This window comes from Prionailurus viverrinus, chromosome A3 (assembly GCF_022837055.1).
Source record: "Prionailurus viverrinus isolate Anna chromosome A3, UM_Priviv_1.0, whole genome shotgun sequence".
Lineage (NCBI taxonomy): Eukaryota > Metazoa > Chordata > Mammalia > Carnivora > Felidae > Prionailurus > Prionailurus viverrinus.
Window position 1 is genome coordinate 116,177,481 of NC_062563.1, and position 18,403 is coordinate 116,195,883.

Below are 18,403 nucleotides of genomic sequence, written 5' to 3' on the forward strand. Positions count from 1 at the left end.
CAATTCATTTTGTGGCTACTGGTTTCATGTGTGTCTCTCTCACTAGACTCTAAGCAGCCAGGGCTTGTCATGTGCACTGGGTTTGCTGCTGTGTCTCCTGGACCTTGCATGGTGCCTGGAATGATGGTGGGGAGGGAAGTAGCCAGAGACCTAGAATAGAGAGGTGGAGGGAAGAAAGAGAGAAGGGGAAGCAGAGCAGAGGAGGGAGCCAGGAAAACCGTGTGTCCCAGGAGCTGGTATCTTGAGGTGTCTCTAGACATTGGCCAGAGGGAGCACTCCGAAGTGTCTATGTGAATGAATGAGGATTCTCCAGAGAAACAAGTCATTCCAAGGGAGAGTAGACTCTCCATGGGCAAGACTAGTTCAAGGACTATGTAGCCTGGGTTCACAAAGCATGGAAGGAGACCCTGAGCCCAGTTTGTCTCAGATTTTCTCCTGGCTCAGAGGAGGTTGCAAAAAAGAGCAATTTCTCTGCCAGTTCTGTAGGACACTGAGAGCTGGAGGTGTCAGCCGCAGGGGTGTGGGCAGCAGCCTCAGGGATGGCCAGGACACCATGACACTGGCAGAGGAAGAGCGGGTGACTACAGCCCTGGGCTGATGGCTGCATTTCTTACGTCCAGTGGGCACTGGAGGCATAGCCCCGGTGGCCCAGGCATGAGCAACTACAGCAGGGTCTGTGCACTCGGCAGTGATGGTGGAGGCATGGTTGGGCCTTGTGACACAGTGACCATCTCACATCCTGTAGGCCATCCTGACTCCGTGCAAGAGGAGCTGGGGCCTACTTGGGGACCAAAGAACTGCATCTCAGAGCTGATGCCAACTGCCTTTCGTGGGAAGGATTTGAGGGGCATGACACACTTCCTTCTGCCCTGGAGGAAGAACAGCTAGAAAATTATGACTCAGGGTCACCCAGTTTAAATCCCCTGGATTTCTCTGAAACACACAAATCCCCGAGGGTTGGCTTTTAAAGAGCACATGTGAATGAGGAGAGAGAACACCAAAGAGCCAACAAAGCCCCAAAAGAAAACGGTCCCTTGGATTTGATACAAGTGTTCTTTCCAGAGCCCCACTCGCCCGTTCTCACAGCACAACTATCACCCACAGCTCTTGTCTCCTGGTACCGAGAACTCTCCTTTGGGAAACAGTTCCCCTTGTAACTCAATACTCCCAAAGAATGCCTCTGGGGCAACAGTGCCTGCTCTGAGGGGGTGGGGGACAACTATTTGATGAAATGGGAGAAGACGAAATCATCATCAGTAAGCAGGAAAACTCCCAGTTATTTTTCTTTAGGCTCTGTCTCAAGATATGCTTATGTGAGACGGGACTTCTAAAGCATTTTCACACCATATTTTTGGAAACTATGGCTTTCAAATGTTTTTGATTGCATACCCTATTAGTAAAATCATGTTGCTCACACACACACAGATTGAGGTCTATTTATTCATTAATTATATTCATAAAATAGTGTGTTTATTACAGACTGTATTTATAGTGAAAGTTCTAGCAGAGTGTGTTCCCTGGGGTTCAGGTGTCCCTGTAAATAAATATGAGGGAAGCTAAGCAAGGGTCATAACCCTCACTTCACAGATTAGTCAACCAAGCTTCAGAAGGGAAAGGACTTGCCCAAGTCAGATAGCTAAGAATTGTGGAGTTTCCAGTCACCGGAGGGACCCCTCCACATCTACCTGGCTACTTCCCAGGGGCCACAGACTCAGCCACACTTTCCAGTGCTCTAATCTTCCTTCCGGGTTCTAAATCCCTCTGTTGCCTGCCATGACAGTTTCGGGATGCATCCAGTCACATCAGCTCCTGGTGATTTCCACATTTTTTCTTGCTTTCCCTACTTTACCATTCTCACCTACAACACAGGGTGAGCTGGGCTCTCGGGGTTCTGGAGTCAGGAAGCACCTTGACCCTTTCTCCCCAATCCATTAAGCAGTGATGATGCAGAGACCTTGCCCACGCCCAAGCGTTATTGTGTGCTGAGACCTATCTGGGGAAAGAAGATGGTCTCGCCAACAGAAAGCCCAGGTGATGTGATTTACTCTGAGTGGGCCCTCTGGATGTACAACACCTGGCAACCGCACATCCTGTGTGAGAATGAGGCGCAAGGAGGGCTGCTTCCTGGAGCTTCTTAGCACTTCCTCTGTGCTTCAAGGGGGTTTCTGTAGAAACACCCATTTGATTCCCCTAGTGAAACAAGGAAACTGAAATATCTGGAAACAATGAGAGAAACACAATCCAGCAGCCAAGAAATTGTACCTTCAGCTGGGGGCTCCAGGAAGTGAGCCAGGATTGGGAGGAGACAGTCAGCTTGGGCCAAGAAGTGTCTGGAAGACTTTGCAGTTAAACTCACTGTCCTCCCTCCAGGAGGCCCTGAGGCTTGGTCCAGGAGACATTGTTTAACTAAGGTGGGGCACTACCTGGTGAGCGCATATAAGGAAGAGCCTGAGGGAAGAACCCGGAACTCTGGGACTCTGCCACAGGGCTGACTCACCTGCCACCCTCCTCTGCCACTCTCCATCCCACAAAGCTGCTGCTGCTGAGCCAGTCCTGACCTGGAATACTGCTGACATCAGATGCGCTCATCTAGGAAACAGGTAGGTAGGGTGTGATTGGTGACCTCCCGGGGCTTTGGACCAAGGTGGTGGTCCAAACCTGAGTGAGCATATGAATTTCCCCAGAGAGCGTCTTAATTTTCAGATGCTGAGACTCCCACCAGAGCAAATGGTCCAAGGTTAAGCTTTAAGGAAAACTGGGGCAAGGGATGAGTTGACTCCCTAAGAGAAGATCATCTCAGCTTTGCATATTTCCTACAATGACAGGATCTTTGCTTTTGTGCACAAGGGCAACGTTGACATTAAGGGATACTCTGATGGGAGGAATCCCATCACCTTTTCCACCCATGTTCAACTTCTGACACATAGCACATGTTTAATATTTGCAGAAGGAAGGAATGGGGCCCAGACTTTGCCTTTTGTTTTCAAATGCTCTAGCTTAATAATTACAAGAACAAAGTTGAAAAATCTGGGTTAACCACAAGACTGATCACTTCAGAGATTCAGGTGGTTCCTTCTACCCCCAACAGTTGCTTCACAGTCCCTGCCTGTGCCTCTGTGGCTGCTAAGGTTGGGTCATCTTTGAGATGTGATTCTCTTCTTAGGGAGACTGAGTTCTAGCTGTTATGCTTGAACCCAAGCTAACCAGAGTAAACGCAGACATTCTCCCTCTGGAGTTCTAGTTGGGTTATGACCTGCCAACTGCCCTGTTTGTCCTGGGAAAGAAACAGAACTTGGCTGACCCCCAGGTGGCATGATCTGGATAGTCATTGAGCACATTCTCTCGCATTGCCCCACCTGTATCCAGCTGGACCTAAACCGTGTTTTTGTGCGTGACACCTGTGGGAGGACTGAATACTTAGCACATTGGGTGATGGGAACATAATCTACAAACATAATCTGTTTGTGTCTCTCTGATCCCTCCTTCCCAGGAGAGTCCTGATTCAGATTTGCATATAGAAGGCTCTGACTGGGGACAAAACAGGGAAACTGGTTAAGCTGAGTAAGCCTGCACTTTCCAAACCCAGAGCCTGGTTGGAAGCACTGCTTGGGGCCCAGGCCACCCTGGGTTGAGTCTTCCTTCTGTCTTCATCCCCGAATTCTCAGGGGACTACTTCACTACCATGCACTGCTGTTTGCTTTGCAGGAACCGTTTGGAATAAAAAATTCTGTAATATCACGGGAGGGCACATCTGCTGGCCAGTCTGCAAAGCTAGTTCTCCCAATAAACAACCAGGAAAGCTTGGCCAAACCCTATTTCCTTATTTTAATAACTAAGATAGTTAACAAGGTGATCCCTAAAGGGCCTGTCAGGCCCTCCTGAACTGTGATGCTCCCTGCCGAAAGGCAGCTGAAGATCCTCTCCTCCTGCTCAGAGACCATCTATTTAGCTAATAAACAAATGCTGGTCTTTAAGAGCCGGTGGAGGGGTGAGGAAGTGAAGGCTGATCCCACTGCCTCCCCCCTGCTGGGTATGGCAGATGCAAAAAGTGTCTTGTCCTGAGGTAGTGACCCAAGATGGGCTCCCTCAGAGTCCCTGGACTCTGGGGTTAACATCCTCGCGCTGCCAAAACAGCCACAAGGGACCTTTAAAACTGAGACTAGCCAGGACCTTTGGTTAATTTTATGCTGAAATGATGGTCCCTCGGGCAGTACTCTGCCTCTGATCACTGGCTGGATCAGTTCTGCTGTGCCCGCCTCCCATACCTGTAGATCAGGCCTGACCAGGACCTCACGCAGCTCAGAGAAGGAGCCAGACTCCATCACGGCCCGTGGACCACAGCCCCTAGGGTTGTGTCTCCATCGGAAGTGACCACACATCTGCCTCTAGGAGATGCGGCCAGTGACCCACATCTGGATCAGTGCTGGAGGTAGGAGGGGTCATAGGAATGTTTGCTCGGTTCTCCTTGCCAAACATCAAGTCTTGTCCCCAGTCCAGTCCTCACCCAGAAGTGACTGCCAGCCAGCTGAGCTATGTCATTATGCCCCATCGCCAAGATCCCCAGCCTCCTTTCAGGTACTAAAGTTGCCTGGGAGAGAAATTCAGAGGCATTCAGGGTGGGCTGGCTTCTAGGATGCTGGACTGCCAGCCACAGCCCACCACTGCCCACTGAGGGCACATTCCTTCAATTCCCAGCCTGTTCTGATCCAGCGCCCTGTCTCCCTCTGGCACTGTCTGCAAACCCTCCCTCCTTTCTTCCTGTGACCATGTCACTTTCTCCAGATGAGCACAGGCCTCCCCATGACTCCCTTGGGGCCTTGCCTGTTCTGGCACGCGGCTGCCGGTCCTAGGCAGCAGGAGGGAGGCTGAGGCTTCCTGAGGCAGTATCTGCTACCCGCCCCCCCCCCCACCTCCACCCTGCTCAGGCATCAACCGCCCAACCCAAGCTGTGGCTCTGCAGGCACAGTCCCTCTCCCACCTGCCTTTCCCCTCCCTTCAGGGCCTCAAAGGCCTGCCTCGACCCTCTGCTCCTCTTCCTCCTTGTCTCCCCTTCCTACCCCAGCCCCCCTCCAATGCTCTGGCCGCCTTCTTGCAATTTTTAAGGGCAGGGTGAGAAAGAATAAAGGAAGGTGTATGGGAACTCCCTGCCACCTGCTTTTCTCAGCTTCACTCACCTTTGCACACACATTTATACACACGCAAGCTCTAAGTTCATTTTCTTTTGTGGTGCTCTTTGACATACTTATTCAGGAGCTCTTTTTGAAAAACTTTTTTTTAATGTTTATTTATTGAGAGAGAGAGAGAAAGAGAATCCCAAACAGGTACTGGGCTGTCAGTGCTGAGTCCCGCATTGGGCTCGATTTCACGAACAGTAAGATCATGACCTGAGCCAAAATCGGGTTGGGTGCTTAACGACTAAGCCACTCAGTTGCCCTTCAAAAGACTTTTCCTCTCCCACTGGTCCATGCCCTGTCCCCAACCCCACAAGTGTGACCCCATCCACCTGGGTGGAACCCTGGTTTCAGAACAGTCTCAGAGCAAGCAGCTTGGGACACACCATTGTCATACGTCCTGGAGCTGATTGGAAAAGGGAGTCTCTCCCTTAGGGTGCTTGGCTGCTGGTGCTACTGACCCTATCTCCCCACCCCTGCCACCCTCCCCCCACCACCACAGTGGGGAGTGGCCACTGGTGGAGCCAGCAGTAGGCTCCCAGTCCAGAGCTCTGGCCCATTGCTCCTGTGGCCTCCATGGGCCTGAGATGCCCAGGAATGCCAGACGTGCACTGGGACACCTGAGGTCCAGCTGCTGGCATCCCTGTGCGGTGGCCAGATGCAGTGCCCCGGAACTTGCTCTATAGCCTGTTGTCACAGGAGGGGACTTCAGAGCACTCCCTTGGGAGTCTCCATTACTGCATCTGTTTTATTTGCATCTGAGGGGGAAAAAACGGGCAGGAGGCATGGGCTCCATTTCAGCAACCCAGGATGCTGGGCTGGCGTGAGAAGGACTTTAAGTAGTAGGTTCTGTCCTTCCTTGCACTCCCCTTCTCCCTCAGGATCTCCACCCCCACCCACCTGCTGTCTCTGTCTTTCTGTATCCCTGCCCCCCTCTCTTCTCACTTTGTCTCCTTCCCATCCATTTCCTTCTCTTTGTCCTCCTCTGCTGCAAGATAGACCAACAGGAAATCATTTAAGAATACATTGATTATCTAAATGTAGAACCAATTTCCGAAGAAACTTAAAAAAAGAGAAAAGGCCCTAACCCCAGTGTGCGTAGTCCTTGGCACACCCTCTCTGGTTCATGCCTCTGGGAGGTAAGCCCTGTGGGGGCTGGGCTCCCTGGGTGGAGGGAGGGGTCAGAAATAGCTCCTCATGGTTTCTGAGAGCCAGCAAGGAAACAGGGACTTCAGTCCTACAACCATCAGCACATGAATTCTGCTGGTAACTGTGGTCAGCTTGGAAGATAAGCCTGAACATTAGATGAGAACACAGCAGGCTGACACCTGGATTTCAGGCTTGTGAGATTCTGAGCACAGAACCCACGCACATAATTCCAGGCTTCTGAGCCTACAGGATTGTGAGATAACAAATGCGTGTGATTTCAAACCACTGTGTTTGTAATCTGTTGAAGAACGAATTCAGATGCTTTAAAAAAAGGGGGGGGGCTGGGTGGCTCAGTCGGTTAAGCGGCCAACTTTGGCTCAGGTCACGATCTCGCTGTCTGTGAGTTCGAGCCCCGCATCGGGCTTTGTGCTGACAGCTCAGAGCCTGGAGCCTGTTTCAGATTCTGTGTCTCCCTCTCTCTGACCCTCCCCTGTTCATGCTCTGTCTCTCCCTGTCTCAAAAATAAATAAAACGTTAAAAAAAGAAGAAGAAATTGCACCTCTTAAAGACCCAGATTATAATTTGATACATGACAGTCCCCAGTGTCCTAACACCCCCTAATTTGCTTAAGAAGGAGCTGGAATTAGCTAAGTAGAAAGTATCTTCTCTTTATGGGTGGAAAAAAAAATCCACACCCAGAAATCCCAAGATCATACCAAATATGACATCGTGTTTCTGGGGCACATATAGAACCCAGAAGGAATGCTCTGCCTTGTCCTCAGAATATATGGCCAGTCTGCTAGGGAATTTTCTAGGCTTGTTTTGTGATTAAATGACACGTATCAGAGAACTTGGGGGATGGGAAGGAGTATCTTTTTATGCAAAGGCAAGTTTCTTTTTTTATGTTCACACATGACAAACCCAATTTAACTGAAAGGGATAATATATTCAGTGGGTTCTGATTTCATTGTCTGCCCACCAATATCATTTAGGGAACCCACGTTTTCTGTTCCAGAAACACACAACGTAACAGTTGAAAAGCACCTAAAAGGAAGTCCAGCCTTTTGAGTGTCCCAAAGGCAAGAGGAGGGGACAGCTTGCCCACAGCTCACAGCCTCAGCAGAGCGGCACAGACTCCCTTCTGCCTGGCCAGCAGTCATTTTGTTACCCCACAGAAGCTCCTGGTAGGGGTGGGGGTGGGGGAGGGACCCAGCAGCTGAGGTCTCTGAGCCTGTGAGGCCCTGGGTGTCAGAAGAGGCTGGGTCTACATGTTGAGGGCACCAGGGAGCAAAGAGGATGGGGCTACACCTCTATGGACCACAGAGCTGTTTTGGTGCTCTCTCCCCCTCTTCCTCGCCAGACTGTGCTCTCCTTGGTGGTCAGTCAGCCCTGATGCTGCATCCAGAGTTCCTGGAAGGCAACGAAGAGTTCGAGCACTTTCTTCTCTGTTAACTGTTCCAGGTCTGGGAGCTTTCTAAATCTACAGCCATGCTAGAGCCTTCTTGCGTTTCTCTGGCTCCTGTGGCCCTTCGTGGGTAATGACCTCAGACCCCTCTCAGCCCTAATGAAACAGAAAAGATGCCCCTTGGTGGGGACAGTGACATACTCTGTTTGCGGGCCCAGTTGCCAGCCTTGAAGCTGGCAGCTGGATAGGAATCTCCTCCCAATGCGGGCCAAACTTCTCTTCCTTGGTCTTAAGCCTCAGTTTCTCCTGCATAGGGAGCCCACATAGTCTTCTTCTGAGGCCTGCCTTTCCAGGGGCCACACACCCCACTCCCAGCTTTCAGGCCACAAAGGCAAGGAAACTCAGATGATTCTGAAGTCAGGGAGTGACCCAGCAGAAGCACTGGTGTGGGTGTTAAGTATCTTTTTAAAACCTATAATTTATGCTCACTTTCACCTTCATACTACCTCCTACTAGGTCTCCTTGAGAAATAGTCCTGGGCCTTCCCTACTCCCAGCTGATTTGTATATGCACAAAATTTTCCTTTTCTCTCTACCCCTCCCCTCCCCCTCCTTCTCTTCCCCTCGGTTTCTCCCTGCCTCTTCTCTCCCTCTCCTTCTCCCCCTTCTCTCTCCCCCTTCATCGGCATAGTCTATCTACCTCTCCCTCCTTTCACCCTGCTCTCTCTCCAAAGCCCTGAAGTGTGCCTAGGTGTCATAGAGCTGAAAGTGGTTTGCACGGGGCTTTTTTCCGCCAGAGAGCAGTTAAGTGCCTTATTTTCTCCACTCGGGTGGCTAAATTATTCTCAATGTGTTAAACAGTGTAATTAAACACATACACACGCGAGTGCACAGGGCCCCTTCCCCCACCCTTCTTCTTGCTCCTTGTCAGCAGAGAGAGTGTCAGCCCCAGCCTTCAAGCTCTGTTAGTTTTAATTTGAGTTGTGGAATTAGTAATGGGTTTTGCTGGAACACTGTTGTGGGAAATAGATCGCTCCTCGTGCAGGGTTTGGGCACCATTTCAAACGAGTATTTGTTAAGGGGAAAACCATCCCTTGTCGTGTTCCGCTACATTACATCAGATTTATTTCCATTGTTCTGAAAAACACCAGCCAGGAGAGAGATGTGTGCATCACTCCCGGGCAGGGAACAATTGAACTCGGGGCTTCCCGTTTCTTAGCTGATTGAAAACAAAACGCACACGGAATCACCCAATCACCCTTTGTTGCTGGGACATGCTAAGCTCCTCCTGGAGGCAAGCCCTGCACCTGTCACTGTAAAGACTGCAGAGCTGCTGGCGGAAAGTGACTGGATGATTTGGTGGCAAAACTTGGATGTTGAGGAAAAGCAGTTGAGAGAACCCCTGCAGGTCAAAGTTCTTGAAAGGATCTGTCCAATGCAAGGATTCTTCTGCACCACCACCACCACCCCCCGCACCCCCCAACTTTTAAGTTTATCCGATCTCAGCTTGACTATCGCCACTGGAGAGTGCACATGGTCATCCATGCCATTAGCAGATCTTTTCTTCGTCACTGTTCACCAAGGCAGCCACTAGCAAGTGTAGATCTTTAAATTTAGATGTAAGTTAATTAAAATAAAATAAAATTTAAAATTCAGTTCCTTAGTTGCACTTGCTGTATTTCAGGTGCTCATTAGCCACATGTGCTAGGCTATTGGGCACCACTCTGGGGACCCGGAGAAAACTACTGTTGGGCGTCAGGAGGCAACTGGCTAATGCCTGGCTTGCCCATCGCCTGTTACAGGGCTCAGGTTCATGGATAGGGTAGTGGGCACCTGAGGAGATCCTGACAGTGTGATCATCAGGAGACCTACCACACAGCTCTTACTTCCCACACAGAGCCCTTAATAAGAATGATGGTATTTGGGGTATCTGGGTGGCTCAGTCAGTTGAGTGTCCAACTTCGGCTCAGGGCATGATCTCACAGTTTGTGAGTTCCAGCCCTACATCGGGCTCTGTGCTGACAGCTCAGAGCCTGGGGTCTGCTTCAGATTCTGTGTCTTCCTCTCTTTCTGCCCCTCCCCTGGTCGCACTCTCTCTCTCTCAAAAATAAACATTAAAAAAACTTTTTTAAAAAGAATGTTGCTATTTAATACCTACCTCATGCTCTGAGGCTGGTTTTATTACCACCACCTCCAGCCCATTTTATTTGTAAGTAAAGGAGGCTCAGATAGTAAGAACATTGATCAAGATCACTCAGTCACTAAGCGATATCTGAAGTCAAACTAAAGTTTCAAGTTTCAAGCTGATCCCACATGCTCTTGACCACCATCTCATGGGTCTTTTTTTTTTTTTTTTGATTTTTAAAAGGTCAAGGCAAAACCCAGTTTTTCTGAATAGGAACATAACCCTGGTGAGGTTGAACAAACAGCAACAGGGAGCTTGATTTTTGTGGGACCAGGGGTGGCTGAATCTGTGCTCTCTCAGATCAGGAGTATTCTGGAGGGCTGGGAACAGAACTTCTGGGCTGGGTCTGACAGTCCCTGTAAGTCCCTCGGTCTGTCTTTCTCCCAGTGAACACATCTAGATCTCCCACTTCCCAGGAAGTGATCTCTAGGTTTCTTGCTTGTTTAGGTGATGGCATTCTTGTGCCATTAGAAAAAAATCCCTGTCTTTTCCAGGCAGGTATAACTGCACTGGGAAACCCTGCCTGCAAGCAAAGGGCTCTGTTCTGGCCAGGTGCCCTGTGCTAGCTACCCTAACACACTGCTTTGGCTACCATTAAGGGTACTCCATTGCTGTGCTGCTTGAAATGTAACCCCCACCCCCGGAACTGAACAGAATGGACTGGATGTCCACCACGGGTCAAGAGCAACTTTGTACAGGACCAGAAGCTCCCATGGTGTCTACAGCAGTGCCTTCCTGCTGTGGCAGCAGCTCAGGGTGGGCACGTCTTTCACCACATTGCCTCATTCACAATAGGAAGCCAAGTAAGCCGTACAAAATCTTTTCAAAATGAAACTGAGCCAAGGCAAATCCCACTCACTATTTACTTGCACAGTTAACTTTTAAATGAGAAGACAGATTTGCAGTTTCCCTGGGTAACTTCCATGTTCTCAGCTTGGAGGTCCTTTAGAATTTTAAATCTGCCATCTGCTTGGATAATTGTTCTTCCTTTATATCATTAAAATGATGGAAAAGTTGAAAAGTATCTTCATTTTCATGCCAACATCTTCATCCAGGATTAAGATACAAATGTTAAACAGGACAGGACAAGGGACAGAGTTCTGTGATTATCACAGTACAATGATTTTGAGATAATCCAGAATTATTCATCCATAATTTCTGGCTCAAATTGTGACTTCTGCATACTCTCCTGTGCTATACTACACTGTATTTCTGGACCATACAATACTACAGGATACAACCAACCCAGTCTTGCAGTAGAGTTTGTTTTTGCCACCTTATATAAATACAGGGAATAAAGAGAAATTTTATCAAATAATTTTTAAAAAATCAAGGTGTGTTCTCTCTATATCTCAACTCACATGACCACACGTATGTGGCATTCTTCTGTTCCTCTAAAGAAGGAACTTTATTTTTGGAAGGGAAAAAATAAAAAGAGGGAAAGTTATGTAATTGGTTTTGATAAGGTGATCTTTGCTTCTAGAAACCTGAGCATCATTTCCTAAGTAGTCAAAGTGTTTCTTTGCAAGTCCATTTCAGAATGTTGCTGTGAATATTGTATTTTTTAAACATATTATTATAGAATTATACAAAAAAATTTAGGGGCGCCTGGGTGGCTCAGTTCACTGAGCATCCGACTTTAGCTCAGGTCGTGATCTCCCAGTTCGTGCGTTCGGGCCCCACTTCGGGCTCTGTGCTGACAGCTCAGAGCCTGGAGCCTGCTTCGTATTCTGTGTCTCCCTCTCTCTGCCTCTCCCTTGCTCGTGCTCTGTCTCTCTGTCTGTTTCTCTCTCAAGAATAAATAAAATATTAAAAAAATTTTTTTTTAATTTAAATCCATGCTTTAGGGGAATGAATGTGTTAATTGCAAATAAACTTCCTGTTTAATTTTTTTTAACATTTATTATTGAGAGAGAAACAGTGTATGAGCATGGGAGGGGCAGAGAGAGGGGGAGACCCGGAGTATGAAGCAGGCTCCAGGCTCTGAGCTGTCAGCACAGAGCCCAACACAGGACTCTAATTCACAAACCCTGAGATCATGACCTGAACTGAAGTCAGTTGCTCAACCAACTGAGCCACCCAAGCACCCCTAAACTTCCTGTTTTAAAAGAGAGACTCTCTCCCAAAGTTTCTTATATTAAGTTCCCATAAGTATTAACATTTGGCTCAATTTATAAACATTAAATTTCTAAGCAAATAGTCGTAACACATTTATATTTGTATAAAGTGAAGAGTATCTGTGTTCATCAAAAGACACAGCAAAGGAAGTAAAAAGATAAGCCACCAACTGGGAGAAGATATTTGCAACACATGTGACCAAGAAAAGATGACTATCCAAAGTAAATAAAGAATTCCTACAAATCACGAAGAAAAAGACAACGCAGTCGACAAATGGGCATAAGATATGAATATTCATTTCACATAAGAGGGAATGTGAATGAAGAATAGACATATTGAAAGATGCTCAGTCTCACCAGTAAGCAGGGAAACAGAAATTAAGACTGCAAGGAGTTGGCATTTTACTCCCATCAGATGGGTACAAATAAAACGTTTGCCAAAAACGAGTGCTAGTGAGGAGACTGAGTGATGGGAACTCTTTTACATTGCTGGTGAGATTATAAATTGGTACAACCTTGGAAAATAATGTGGTATATTCAGTGAGGTTGAATATATGCACAGACAAACCCATAAATTCCACTCAGTGGTCCTACTGTGTCACATACGAACCAATAGCGTGCGAACGTTTCCATTGTTTGATCTCCCTACGGGACACATAGGATGGTCAGCGTTTGAAATTTTAGCCTTTCTAATGAGTGTGCGGTGTCTATCTCGTTGTAGCAATAATTTGCATATCCTTGATGACTTAAGATGTAAAGCATTTTTTTCATGTCGGTAATTGCCTATTTTTGTTTTTTGGAAAAATGTTTGGATTTTTGACCATTTTTAAAGGGTTCTTTTCCTCTTACTGATTTAAAAGAGTTCTTTGTATATTCTGGGTTATGCGTCATTTGCCTGATATGTATGTCACACATATTTTTTCTTAGCCTGTGGTTTGCATTTTTGTTTTCTTAATGGTGTCTTTCACGCTTTGGATAAAGTCTAACTGATGCATTTTTTTTTTTCTTGTAAGGCTCATCTTTTCGTGGTCTGTCACTGACATATTTTCCAACCCTTAAGTTTGCAAACATTTTTCCTGTGTCTTCCTCTATGCAAGTATTCTGTTTTCTTCTAATGCAATTTCAAAAAATTTTTTTGTTTATTCATTTTGAGAGAGAGAGCATGAGCGTGCGTGCGGGCACACAAACACACACACACACACACACACACACACACACACACGCTGGGGAGGGGCACAGAGAAGGAGACAGAATCCCAGGCAGGCTCCGCACCTGCAGAGCAGAGCCCAAGGCCCGGCTTGAAATCATGAATAGTGAGATCATGACCTGAGCAGAGATCAAGAGTCAAGCACTTAACTGACTGCGCCACCCAGGCACCCCAAAAGTGTTATAATTTTAAGTTTTATCTTTATGTTTGTGATTACTTTGATTCCCATATGGATATCCAATTGATCCAGCATCATTTTTTTTAAAGGTGTTTCTATGTCCATTTAATCTTTGGAAACTTTGGAAAATTGGAAACTTTGTCAAAAAAATAATTGACGATTTATGTTGTGGTCTGTTTCTGGATTCTCCACTCTGCACCATTGGTCTATCTAATTGTCTATCTTTTTGCCAGCTGAAGGTGGGTTGGCTAACTTTTAAAAAAATATATATTTCTTTTAAAAAAAAGTCTTTGGTTATTCTAGGTCCTTTGAATCTAAGTGTAAATTTTAGAGTAAGCTTATCCATTTCTTTAATAAAAAACATTCTACAATTTCAGTTGGGATTGTATTGAATCTGTAGATACATTTGGAGAGAATTGCCATCTTGGCAATACTGAGGCTTCCAATTAATGAAGCTAATACATCTCCCCATTTATTTAGGTCTTCTTTAATTTTTCTCAGCAATGATTTATAGTTTTTGATGCAGACAGCTTGGATGTCTTTAGATATTTTTCCAAGTATTTTTAATAGAATGCTATTGTTTTCCTATTGCCTACTGCTAGAATATAATAACTAATTTTTTTATATTAACCTTGTATCTTGCTAAATTCAATCATTAATTCTGTTAGTTATTTTGTAGATTTCCTAGAATTTTCTACAATCAAAATATCAAATAAGGACCATTTTTCCTCCTGATTTTTTTTTTTTTTTTTTTTTTTTTGCCTTTTCTTAACGAGCTGGCTAGGACCTCCAATACAGTGTTAAGTAAAAATGGCTATTACGAATGCTTAAAAAAAAAAAAGTGGTGGCAGGGGCACCTGGGTGGCTCAGTTGGTTGGGCTTCTGGCTTTGGCTCAGGTCATGATCTCATGGTTAGGGCGTTTGAGCCTCGCTTCGGGATCTATGCTAGCAGCGAGGAGCCTGCTTTTCTCTTTCTCTCCTTCTCTTTCTCGTTGCCCCTCCCCTGCTTGCACTTTCTCTCTCAAAATAAACAAACTTTAAAATTTTTAAAAGAAAGAAAGAAAAAACGTGACAATGGCATTCTTGCCTTAACTATGATCATAATTGGGAAAAATACTCTTCTGTCACTATGATTTTAGCTGTAGGTTTTTATAGATGCCCTTCATTAGTCTGAGAATGTTTTTACTTTTTCTAGGTAACTCTCCTTTGAGAGTTTTTATCATAAATATATGTTGAATTTTGTCAAATAATTTTAATTATTGGTTTTCTTTTTAGCTTTTTAATATGGTTAATTACAATGATTTTTTTTTTTAGCATGAAACCAACCTTACATTCCTGAAATAAATCTCGCTCAGCCTTGATGTGCTATTCTTTCTCTTTTCTTTTTTATATTGTTGGATTTGATTTGATGAAATTTTGTGAAGGATCTTTGCCGTCTCTGTTCATGAGGGATAGTGATCCATACTTTTTTTGGGGGGTGTGGATTCTTTGGCGAGGCTTTGTTATTAGTCTCCTGTTGACCTGATAAAGTAAGTTCAGCAGTGTTTCCCGTCTCTAATTTCTGAAGAACTTTGTGCAAGATGGGTGCTATTTTGACCTGGAAAGTGTAAGAGAATTCACCAGTGAAACCATCTGGGTCTGGGAATTTCTCTGGGGGAAGCTTTTGTTAACAAATTCAATTTCTTGGTTAGATATAGGGTTATTCAAATTTTCTTTCTTCTTGGGTCAACTTTGATGCTTGTAATTTTCAAGAAATTCATCCATTTCATGTCACAGCAAATTTTTTCACATTAGTTTCTTCGTAGTAGTGGCCTCTTATGAACTCTTTAATATTTATTGGATTTATGATAATAAACCCTTTATCAATGATGATATTGGTGACTTGTCTTCCCACTCTTTTGTCCTCAACTTGTTTGATTCTGGATTTATTTATTTTGTTGGTCTTCTCAAAGGAAAAGTTTCACTTTGCTAATTTTCTCTACTGTTTTTCTCTTTTATGAATTTGTGCTCTTGTCTGTATTATTTACTTCCTTCTATGTCTGTGGGTTTTCTTATTGCCATCATGATATCATCTTGGACTCATAAATCATTTAGAAGTGTGTTTAATTCCAGGTATTTGGGGGTTTCCTAACTATCTTATTGGTACTAACTTAAAATTTTAATTGTGCCATGGTTAGAGAATATTCTGTGTAATTCACTCCTTGGAAATACATGGCTTTATGGCCCCGTTTTGGTGAATACATTTCATATATTTGAAAAGAATGTATACTCTGCATTTTTAGATGTAGTACAGTGTATGTGCCAATAAAATCAAAGCGATTAACAGTGTCATCCAGATCTTTTATGTTTTCACTGATTTTTAAAATTTTTGTTTAGTTGCCCTATTAGTTGCTAAACTATGAGTGCTAAATTCTACTATCATTGTGGAATTATTTATTTCTCACTTTAATTCTGTTAAGTTTTGGTTCATGTATTTTCTGGTTGTATTATTAGGTGCCTACACATTAATGATTTTATTTCTTCCTGATCAATTTTTGCCAATATTAAATGCCCCACTTCATCCCTGGCAATACTGTTTACTATGAAGTCTGTTTGGTAAATCTATTAATATGCACCTCAGCCTTCTTATGCTTACTGTTTTTATGGCATAATTCTTTTCATCCATTTACTGTCAAATTATCTGGTCTTTTTATTTAAAGTGTGTCTCACAGGCAGCATATAGCTGAGTTTTGCTTTTTTATCTCCTTTGTGAATCTCTGCCTTTTAACTAAAGTTAACATGTAATTATTGATATACTTGGATTTATGTCTATTTTTTGTATGTTTATCCACTGTTCCCTCTTTATTGATTTTTTTCGATTACTTGAATATGCATGTTTTAGTATCACATTTTATCTTATCTATTGTCTTTTGGGGGGGTGCTATATCTCTTTTTATTATTTTCTTAGTGGTTATATAGGGATTATAATCCACTTACTCAGTCTTCATGATTCTATTGCACCACTTCATGTAAAATAGAACACTTGCAGCCACGTGGCTAGCTTTACTTCCCTTCTACTGTTCCTTATGTTACAGTCATATGAATGATATCCAAATACTCTGAAGCATCTCCAGACAATGTTTTCATTTTTGCTTTAAACACATATATGTATTTTAAAGAATAAGAGGAAAAAAACAGTCTTGCATATTTACTCATATATTTACCATATGCCATTCTTGAAAATTCAGTTTTCCCTGTTACTATTGCCTATTAAATTGAAGAACTTCCTTCATCATTCCTTCTGGAGCATTGTCTTTGGATGATTAATTCCCTTAGTTTTTGTTCATCTGAAATCTCTTTATTTCACTATGATTCCTGATATGTATTTTCACTGGACACAGAATTCTGTGCTAACATCTCTTTCTTTCAGCAACTTTAAAGTTATTCCACTGTTTTCCATCCTCCATGGCTTCTTGTGACAAATCTGGAGTCCTTTGCATCATTGTTCCCTTCAATTTCATGTGTCATTTTTCTCTAGCTCTTTCAAACATTTTTTATCTTTGGTTTCCAACAGCTTGATTATGATGTGTCTAGTCCTGGTTTTCTTGACTTTTCAAGCTTCTTGGATTCAAAAGTTTGTCTCCAAACTGGGGAAGAGTTTGACCATTTCTACAAAAAACTTTTTCTGCTCTACTATCTTGATTCTCTCCTCCTGGGCCTCCAATTACACATAAGTCACAGCTTTTGGTATTGTATCACATGTCCATCTGAGGCTCTGTTCTTATTCTTTTGTGTCCTATTATAATTTTCTGGAGAACATGGATTTAAAAAAGAAAGCAGGAATCAACCCAATTAAATTCAGACTGTGCATCCAAGACCACCTTCTATGAGGTGCTAAGTGCTTAGAAAACTTTCTCAGCATCTTGTGGCTAATAAGGGGCAGAATGAGGACTTGAGTTGGAATCTTCTGAAGTCATTTAACTTTGGGGCTTCTTTCTTTTTTCTGAAGTCATTTAACTTTTTGCATCTTTCCTATGTATTAATAGGAATTTTCCAACAAAAGGACTTGCAGGGTGCCTGGTGGCTCAGTTGGTTAAGCATCCAACTTCGGTTTAGGTCATGATCTCGCAGTTTGTGAGTTCAAGTCCTGCGTTGGGCTCTGTGCTGACAGCTCAAAGCCTGGAGCCTGCTTCGGATTCTGTGTCTCCCTCTCTCTCTGCCCCTCCCCCACTTGTGCTTTGTCTCTCTCTGTCTCTCAAAAATGAATAAATGTAAAAACTTTTTTTTAAAAAAGACTTGCTGGTTATGTATGTATAAAATCCTGAAGGCAAGCTTAAATAAGTGTTTTTGTCATTGTTGTTTTTTATTGAACAGTTCTTTGAAGAAGCTTTTGTGAATCTCCATGAGGACTACTGGACATATTTTCCAAACCATATGACCTCCGAATCTGTTCTCTGTGGAGGCTTCTGCTCCACCAAACACACTTAAAAATAGCTAATATGTGGCATTCATTCCACCAACACTTACAAGAATTTTATAGAATACCCACTATGTGCCAGACCTGGCACTAGGTGCTGGCAGACCAAAGATACTATCATCTAAGACATTTCTGCCACTCAGGAGCCCTTATTGTCTTTCCACGAAATTGAATAATGTTTATACACTCGGTGCTGTTGGGTCATTTTCACTTGTGTTTACCGGCATCCTTCACCTATTCTCTGATATGCCCCCTTTCCTCTTTGCTTGCACACTGCCTAAAATGTGCTCCCAGGGGCAGAGAGTTGTTAGAACAGCCTGGGGTTAGTCACAGCTATGGACTGAATTGTGTTCCCCCCAAATTCATATATTGAAGCCCTAACCCCCACTGTGACTATTTCTAGAGATAGAACCTTTAAGGAGATGATTAAGGTTAAGTGAAGTCATAAGCAGAAGGCCCTACTCCAATAGGACTGTGGCCTTATAAGACAAGAGGGAGAGCTCACACTCTCTCTCTGTCATGTGAGGACACATCAA

At 44.3% G+C, this 18,403-nt stretch overlaps 1 protein-coding gene across 5 annotated transcripts in view; it reads left to right on the forward strand.

The window, feature by feature from the left end:
• The first annotated feature begins 2,395 nt into the window (after positions 1-2,395).
• Positions 2,396-18,403, forward strand: part of CAPN13 (calpain 13) — an 81,628-nt gene continuing 65,620 nt past the window's right edge. For 2 of the 5 annotated variants that reach the window (XR_007150772.1, XM_047851974.1), the window contains exon 1: positions 4,298-4,429. Coding sequence is in view for 2 of the 5 variants with exons in the window: in XM_047851974.1 (XP_047707930.1) it covers positions 4,393-4,429 (37 nt within the window). In the remaining 3 variants the exon portion in view is untranslated. Of the gene's footprint in view, positions 2,601-4,297; positions 4,430-18,403 lie in introns of those variants that run through there. The other 3 variants (XM_047851976.1, XM_047851975.1, XM_047851973.1) reach the window with 3 other exon arrangements.